The 9,187-nt window shown below is 43.3% G+C and overlaps 1 protein-coding gene across 1 annotated transcript in view; it reads left to right on the top strand.

Moving 5' to 3' along the window:
• Positions 1-9,187, top strand: part of gsc (goosecoid) — a 38,494-nt gene that overhangs the window by 4,232 nt on the left and 25,075 nt on the right. Inside the window, exon 2 of the mRNA XM_063042002.1 lies at positions 3,758-4,141. Within this exon, the coding sequence (XP_062898072.1) occupies positions 3,784-4,141 (358 nt within the window). The 5' untranslated portion in view covers positions 3,758-3,783. The remainder of the gene's footprint in view (positions 1-3,757; positions 4,142-9,187) is intronic.

The following is a 9,187-nucleotide window of genomic DNA, read 5'->3' as shown; positions in this document are numbered from 1 at the left end:
TTATTATCGCCATAAACTGGGATGTATGAATGTGTAGAACCCATAGAAAGTGCTGGAGGAACCCCGCGGTTCAGGCAGCACCTGTGGAGGGGAATAAACTCAGACCCAGACGTGGACCTTTAATCAGGATTGAATATACGCACTTGCTGTTTGGTGGCTGAGTGTTTAAGGACCTTATTGTGGATATGTGTGAGGAATAAATACAAAAGATTCTGCAGATGCTGTAAATTCAGAGTAACACCGACAAAGAGAACAGTCGACATTTCGGGCGTCGATCAGAGCCCGAAACGTCGACTGTTTCTACCCCTTCATAGATGCTGCCTGACCTGCTGAGTTCCTCCAGCATTTTGTCGGTTGTGTGTGTGTGTGTGTGTGTGTGTTTCTGTGTGTGTATCTGTGTATTTGTGTGTGTGTGTGTATGCGTGCGTATGTGTGTATTTGTGTGTGTGTATGTGTGCGTGTGTATGTGTATGTGTATGTGTGTGTGTATTTGTGCGAGTGTGTATGTATGTGTATGTGTGTGTGTGTGTGTGTGTGTGTGTGTGTGCGCGCGCGCTAATGTGAATGACTATATCATCTGTTTAATATGAGTGTTAATGTGTTAACTGAAGTGAATGCTGGGGAGAGAGGCGCTTTGAACGTACAGAGAATCCGTGTGCATGCAGAAGGAAATTGGTTTAATCGGATATCATTATCTTAATGAGCACGGCACGACGTTGCGGGCCGAAGGGCCTGTTTCTGTGCTGTGTTCTTCCATATCGGTTCGCAGAGGGTCTTTCCCCAGTCCCTTTAGTAGATCCATTGGATCCTGGCGAGGGATTATTGGGGTCATTTGCTCGTGGTTTGTAAAACAGTGTGAAACCCGCTTCCTGAATATAAAACACAAGTGAATGATCCGCTAATGTTTCCCACATGGGTGACTCTGGTAATAGTTTCTGCGGTCGATGGGCGGAATCTCGCCGAGAAACTCGAATCACTTTAACCCATGTCTGTTATGGAATTATAATGCGAAGTTTTAAATTCACAATGATAAATTCAAAGTTCAACGTAAATTGCCACCACATACTACCCTGAAATACATTTTCTAGCGGGCATACGCAGTAGCTACAAAGCAACACAATAGAATCAATGAAAAACTATATGCAAATAAAGACGGACAAACGACCAATGTGCAAAAGATAAACTGCAAGTACAAAAAAGCACACAAATAATAATAATGTAATAAATCATATTGAGAACACGAGCCGTAGAGCTCTTGAAAGCGAGTCCACGGGTTGTGGAATCAGTTCAGAGCTGAGGTGAGGTGGAGTTTGAAAGCGGTGTTACTCTTGAGGAGCCAAAGCTTCAGGTAAACTTCGGTTGTGTTAAATGCCGCTTGTCGATCCTTTCTCGGCGATGAACTCTGGAGACTGCGTTTATTTGCTGTCAGGCACAGAAGAGATTGTAGACTCCAGTCTCTGCAGCAAAGTATCATCTGCTGGAGGAAGACAGCGGCTCGATTCCAAACTTCAACCAACACTTCGTCCCCACAGATACTGCTTGACCTCCCGCCTTCCTATAACCGTCTGTCGAATCTTGCTATTAATGATTGTAAATAAAATATTTTGATTTTCTCAGACGTTTAACTTCAAATGGCTGGGATTGCCTCATTTACCGCTGAGGCTGTGTAAATTCTTGGACTCTCCACAGACCCCTTTCGCTGAAATAACTTCGGTTATGTTCGTCAACCCTAAATTGTCCGTTTTAATTTTTTTTATAATGAAATATACTTCCACCCTTTACTTTGATATCCACGGTTATAAAAGGTTGATTTCATTTCTATTTAATGAATTCCTTTCTCGGATTTATCGCATGATTTAAGATGTTTATTTTTCTTCTCCTGTATAATAATGCTTTCACAGATTAAACGCAATATCAAACAATTTTAGATTTAATTTCGCGGCGGCGAATGTTTCTCCGCGTTTACGGCATTTGAACAGAGTGAAAGTGTTGAATTTATCCGTGGAGTTCTGCACAGAAACGGCCGGGGGAAGGCGGTTTCCTGGCGGGGAGGTTGCGGCCAAACCAGCGGAGGAATGGGGAGCCGGGCACACCAGGTGGGCAGGAGAAAGGGTCGATGGATAAAGAGATAATGAAGACACAGAGGAGGGGGCGCATAGACGGGGGTGGGGGTTTGCAGTTAGATAGGTGATGAGCAATAGAAAGACTGAAAAATAGATAGGATAAAACGATAAATAGATAGCGAAAGATAGATAAAACGATGGATAAATAAATGGCGAGAAATAGATAACATGACAGATAGATAAATAGCGGTAAGAACCTGATTCTGATATAAATAGATAGTAAGGGATAGATAGATAGATAAAGTGATAGATGGGCAGATAGAACTAAATGGATGGAGGTAGAGAGAGAGCGAGTAAGAGAGAGTGTGTAGATAAACAGGGAAAGAGATGTCGACAGAGGAAGAGAGATGGAGACAGGCAGACAAAGGGAAACACGAGAATGGATAGAGAGATTGTTTGAGGGAGAGGCAGACAGAGAGGCTGAAGGAATTCAGACAGGCAACCTGATAGATGGAGGGAGAAAGACAATCGGTCAAGTCGAATTCATTGCCATGTACACAATTACGGTGAGGTGCAGGTACGATGAAAACCATGCTTACAGCAGCATTCAAGGCACATAGAGAACGCACAGATAATTTATACATAATTTATAGATAGATATATTAGTATGCAAGTGGACAAAGAACGATTGACGTGCGGAAATAAATGTGCCTGTAAGTATATGTTGTTATAAGGCAGTTAGCTATTTACAGTTATCTATGATTTAAAATGCACTTACTTATACTATAAACAAATACAATTAAAACGTATTTGTTTATGTTGTAGGTGTGAATCTTGTACGGATATATCTCGTTGAGGCGACGGATAGACAACGAATAGAAGAGCTCTCTGATGGGGACGGGGGTGTAAAACAGGGTTGTAATTTTATATAGCAAAGTATTACGTTTTCTTGCAAAACTCCGAACAAACCCTCACTGTAAGACTCAAGGTCAATCGAATAATTAAAACAATCTTAAAATATAATAGAAAAACTACCACTGTCTAATGAACGCGTTGTCCCTGGCGCTACAGCATTTGCTAAATCGGTGCTCACAAACATTGAAAGAGTTTCAATTTAAGGCCTCTGAGTTGTCTTGGGTTCGCGGAGAGAGATGGCGGGGGTGGGGGGAGATTTATGATTGAAGAGGATTTAAGGAAGTTGGGGCTTCGGATGGGGAGTGTTTGCAAACCGGTTTATGCCACTAATCGGATTAATCGCTGTAATTAGCTGCTGGCGGGGAGGGGCCGCTGGTGAAGGCACTGGGGGTCGCTTTAAACCCCGATTACAAAGCCTTTTTAACGCTTAGTCGGGAGGTGCAAAAATCGTAGTTAATTTCTTTAATCCAGGGAGCAGAGGATCCTGGAGAGAGAGAGAAGGGGGAGAGATTAAAAAAAGGAAGGGGGTATTAAAACCAGAGAAATCTTGTTTTCCCTTCCAATTACATAAGCAACGGGTTAAAAAAATCCATGACGTGGATTATGTGCATATAAAACCCTGTGAACACCCTTTCAGTAGGGGTAGTGATAAAGAGTCCCAGCTTCCTGCCACAATCTGATTTTGTATGCCAAGGTTGCAAAATTGTTGTATCGTGCAGTAGAGTATGTATATGACCATATTTTTGGGAAGTTGATTTAACTCTTGGTTTACTCACAAGGACGGAATTCTTTGGTCCTCTATCGGATGTTGGTGATGCCGGCGGAGATGTTCAGCATCGATAGTATTTTATCAGGAGGCAGGTCTCACTGTAAGGACTCGACAGGGCTCCACACCGCTCCGCTGCCGGCGTACCCTGGCATCGCCGGGGACACGGTCTGTGCCAGTACGGAGTACCTGGGGCTCTATTCTCCGGCCGTCGCCCCTCCGCCTCCGCCTCCTCCTCCGCCGGCGCCGACCCCTCAGCATCCCAGCCTGGCAGTCGGGGGTTCGAGGATGGCTTACAATTATTACTACGTCCCCGGCACGACCAGGGTGTCGTGCTGCAGCGCCGTGTCCAGTTGCCAGCCGCTGAACACGCAACACTGCTCCTGTCTGCCGCCAGGTAACTCACTCTCGCTCGCTCACTTTGTACCATGTTCAGGCGGAGGGAGACTCGGTTTACGTGCGCTTTCAGCCTGCTTTCGCGCAAGGTTAGACGTGGGACTGGGGCGGTTTTTTTTGTTGTAAACGTGTCAGGAAATTGACTTGTCAAAACCTAAAATCTGTCTGGATCGAAAGCATTCGAAAGCTTTTCATTGTGTCTCGATACATAGAATAGTATGTTGTGCCGACTGACGAGCTTCCCTCCTATGTAACCCTCTGTTTTCAATGCCAGTGTCCAAGTCTCAGAAATCTCTGTAATATCAGTCCTCCCAGGCACCCTCCATTATCTGTGTAAAAAAAAAACTACCTCCCACATTCCCCTAAACTTTTCCTCCACTCGCCTTAAACAGATGCCATTCAGTATTGGCAATCACAATAATGTGACAATAATAACAAAAGGAACATTTACCAATTACACGTCACAGGCCACAGATCACTGACCTCTGTTTAGGGTTGAGCGAATTCTAAACTACGATCTATCATCAGATCTGCGGATCAGTTTCCTGAACACCAATTCACTACTTGGCTATATGTTTGCGCTCTTTATTTATTTTTTAAAATTTCTTATTGTGGGGTAGTTGGAATATTTTATGTCTTGCGCTGTACTGCGCCGCAAAACAACAAACTTCACGACATATGTCGGTGATAATAAACCTGAATTTGAAATTTTCAAAACTCCCACTTTCAAATCTCTTACTAACTCTTCCTTCAGTTAGTCCTGATGAAGGGTCTCGGCCTGAAACGTCGACTGTACCTCTTCCTAGAGATGCTGCCTGGCCTGCTGCGTTCACCAGCAACTTTGATCTGTGTTGTTTGAAATTTTAATCTAAATTTGGATCGATTTAAAATAGATGTTCGTTTCTTAGTATTTCGATGTTTTTCGATACGTCTCCCATCAAAATACTAAACGTGATTGTGTATGTATCAATCATGTCAGTTTCCGATAACGTTAAATTAAAAACAAACAGAAAGTGGCGGATACAGATCTGATGAAAGAGAAACAAATGGTTAATGTTACAGGTCGAACCCGCTCTTTGTTTCCAGAGTTTTACGTATTTAGTAATAATATAAACGTTTGCCCTTACGCAGTGCGGTTTTCATTTAGCTGTCCAATGTGGAAAGTAAAACATGCCTCCTGTTTAAATTCCATTCTCTGTTGAACTATGAACATGAGAAATATTGATCGATTGATCCGCGAAACGCGATTTCCCATCAAAGCGGCGCGCTCTCCGACCCTGAATCATAAACATAAGGTGCTGGAAGTCTTGAGCAACACGCGGACAAAGTGCTGGAGGAAGTCAGCAAATCAGGCAGCATCTATGGAGGGGAATAAACAGCCAAAACTCGAGATTCTGATTTATTTATCACGTGTACATCGAAACATAGAGTGAAATGTGCCAAGGGTCCCCGAGGATGTGGATAAATGCAAGCAGGTTTTTTCCGCGGAGGGTGGGTGAGACTGGAACTAGAAGTCATGGTTTAAGGGTGAAAGGTGAAATATTTAAGGAGGGGAATTTATTAACTCAGAGGGAGGTGTGGGTGTGGAACGAATTTCCCGCGAAAATGGGGAATGCGGGCTCGATTTCAACATTTAAGAGAAATTCGGATAGGTACGTGGATGGGAGGATATGCAAGGCTGTGCTCCGGATGCAGATCGATTGGATTATTCAGATTAATAGTTCGGTATGGACTGAATAGGCCGAGGCGGCTGTTTCGATGCTGTACTATTCTATCGCAATGACTCTATTGATGTGTTGGGGGCAGCCCACAAGTGTCGCCACATACAGGATTTCGGACCAAAACGTAGAATCTTTATTCCCCTCCGTAGATTCCGCCTGACTGGCTGAGTTTCTCCAACACTTTGTGTGTGAGGTATTTTTGCCCAACGGTGTCGAGGGACTCCCCGGTCCCGGGATAAGGGTCGGGAGCTGACCAAAGGCGGGTCGCCGAGAGAGGTTAGATTACAATGGATACCCATGACAATTTCCTGACGTTTAAGAATTAATCGGTTAAGAGACAATATTGAATTTAAGGAGGGAGAGGGAGGGAGAATTAATTAACTCGGCGAGAATTAGTTGGAATTAGGGACAAACATAATTAAACGAATGTGATTGTTGTTGCTGGTTTAACCTATTAGTTTGGGTTTTAAATAAGACCTCACATCGGGCAGGGTAATCCCGTCTGAGTAGGTGAGAACACAGTGAAACTCCAGGAGGTTGTCAGACAAGTTTTGGCTCAGTTCGAGACCAATTTACAGCGCAACAGAGCAAACGTTACCCACATATTTTCAGCAAAGATCAATACATGAGGCAAAATTAAGCGTGAGAGACAGCGGTAGGAGACTATTGACAAAGGGCGATTAGCGCCATGTGTGTGAAAGCAACGTGGATATTGAAAGCTTGCAGAAGAGAAAATTTAAAACAAACTCGGCATATAATATAAAAAGGCACAACACGCAAACTACAGCCACGTAATATAAAAGCAACGCGTAAAATTGTTAACGACGGCATTACAACGGCTGTGGAAACAAAACGTAATTTCAGGCAGATAAAGGGGATTCTGTAATAGTAAAATCAGAAACAGCATCAGGGCACACACACACACAGTGCAAAAAGCGAGTAACAGTTCTTGGGTTCATTTCCCCTTCAGAAATCTGATGGCGGAGGGGAAGAAGTGTTGAGTGTCTGTCTTCAGGCCCCTGTACCTCCTCGCTGTAATAGTTAAATCAGAATCAGGTTTATTATCACTGATATATGTCGTGAAATGTATTACTTTTGTGGCAGCCGTGCAGAACAGTATATAGAAATACTGTAATTCATAATTAGAGAAAACGAACACTACGTAGAGCAAAAGGGAAGTAGCGGGGTAGTGCTCAGTGGTTCATGGGCCATAGAGAAATCTGATGGAAGAGGGGAAGAAATTGGCCATAAAACGTTGATCCTTTACCTTCTCCCCGGGAAGCGGGCATGTAATCACATTTTAGAATGAGTTGGAATTAGAGACAAATATAACGAAGCGAACGTGGCTGTTGTTGTTGGTATGTCTCATTAGTTCTCGGAATTCTCGGAAGAGAACCAAATAAATCAAATTATAATTTACAGCGTGCGGTTGAAAATGAACTAAATTTAATTCAAAGTGGCAAATTGATTTGGTAAACTTCTTAAATCTGCAATGGGGCTGTAATGGGGCCTGGATAGATTAAGTGAGCGGGATCTGATGGTTTCTAACCCAGGCCACTGGAAGAGTTTGAGTGAGGAGAATGCGGAGGGTCCGAATCTTTCAAAACCCTATTGATTTGAGAATCGCCCCGTTGAGTTGGAAATATTTCTAATGTCGTCGCTTTTTTTAAAAAAAAGAAGAAAAATGACCCGACAGAGTGTTTGAATAAATACCAACTGATCGAGGAGATTTGGTTAAGGATGAACATAAATTAATTCAGATAGCGTTTATTGACATCTGCACAAGTACGTGTGTACACAGGTGCAATGAAAAACTTACTTGCGGCAGCGTCGCAAGCACAGAGCATGAGAAACACAACATTCACAAGAAAATCATAAAAATTATACAAATAATGCTTTGTACAGTTTTGGTCTCCCTAAAAGGGACGTGGTTAAATCGGAAAGAGTACATTTACAAGAAAGTTACCGTGAATAAAGGGCCTTAGCTACAGAGAAAGGCTGGCAAGGCTGGGACGCAAAGCTAAGTTGGGCAGTCTTTCCCCCTGGGTAGGGGAGTCCAAAACTGGGGGGCATAGATTTAGGGTGACAGGGGAAAGATTTAAAAGGGACCTGAAGGACAACTTTCTCACGCAGAGGGTGGGGAGTGTTGGAACAAACTGCCAGAGGAAGTGGTTGAGGCAGGTATGATAGTATCATTTAAGAGGCACTTGAATAGCTACATGGAGGGGCGGCTCGCAGGGATATGGGCTGAACGCAAGAAATTGGAACTAGCTGAGTGGACAGTGTGGTCAGCATGAACTGGTTGGGCTGGAGGGCCTATATTACTATGACTCTAAAGAGCACAATTAGAACAACAATACTAAGTCCATTGTAGTGCAAAGTGGTCACAGTGTTGCTATAACAAGGCAGTGATTAGAGATGTGGAGATTGCTTCAAGAACCAGATGGTAGAAGGGAAGTAGATGCAGATGCCGGAAATCTGAAACAAAATCAGAACGTACTGAAGATACTCAGCAGGTCAGGCAGCATCCGAGGAGGGAAAATAGTTAACAAGAACAATGATCTGTCATAAAATCATAAAACCATAAGACCATAAGAAATTAGGTCATTCAGCACATCGAGTCTGCTCCAGCATTTGATCATGGCTGATTTACTTTCCCTTTCAATGCCATTGTCCCGATAACTTTGATGCCCTTACTAATCAGGATCGTACCAACCTCCACTTTAAATATACCCATGACCCAGCCTCCACAGCCATCTGTGGCAAAGAATTCCTTAGGTTTCAATGAGATCCCCCACCCCCAATATCCTAAACTCCAGTGAATACAGCCTCCCAGAGGCATCAATTTTTCTCAAGTATTAATTCTTTCATTCCAAGGATTATCGTAAACTTCCTCTTGAACCTCTCCAATGCTATGCTAGAAATGCAACCCAAAACTGCTCAGACTACTCCAAATACAGTCTGAACAATGCCCGATAAAAACTCAGCACTGCATCCTTTCTTTTATATTCTAATCCTCTCGAAGTGAATGCTAGCATTGCATTTGCCTTCCTTATTACCAACACAACTGGCAAGTTAACCTTTAGGGAATTCTGCACTAGGACTCCCAAGTCCCTTTGCACTTCCAATTTCTGATTTTGCTTCCCATTTAGAAAATAGACTACGCCTTAATTCCTTCTACCAAAGTGCATGACCATACAATTTCAGATACTGTATTCCATCTGCCACTTCTCTGCTCATTCTCCGAATCTGCCCAAGTCCTCCTGCGGACTCCCTGCTCAACACTAACTGCCCCACCACCTATCTTTGTATCATCTGTATAGTTA

The sequence above is a fragment of the Mobula hypostoma genome, chromosome 1 (genome assembly GCF_963921235.1).
Source record: "Mobula hypostoma chromosome 1, sMobHyp1.1, whole genome shotgun sequence".
In the NCBI taxonomy this organism is placed as follows: Eukaryota; Metazoa; Chordata; class Chondrichthyes; order Myliobatiformes; family Myliobatidae; genus Mobula; species Mobula hypostoma.
This window is presented reverse-complemented; position numbering and strand designations above follow the sequence as displayed.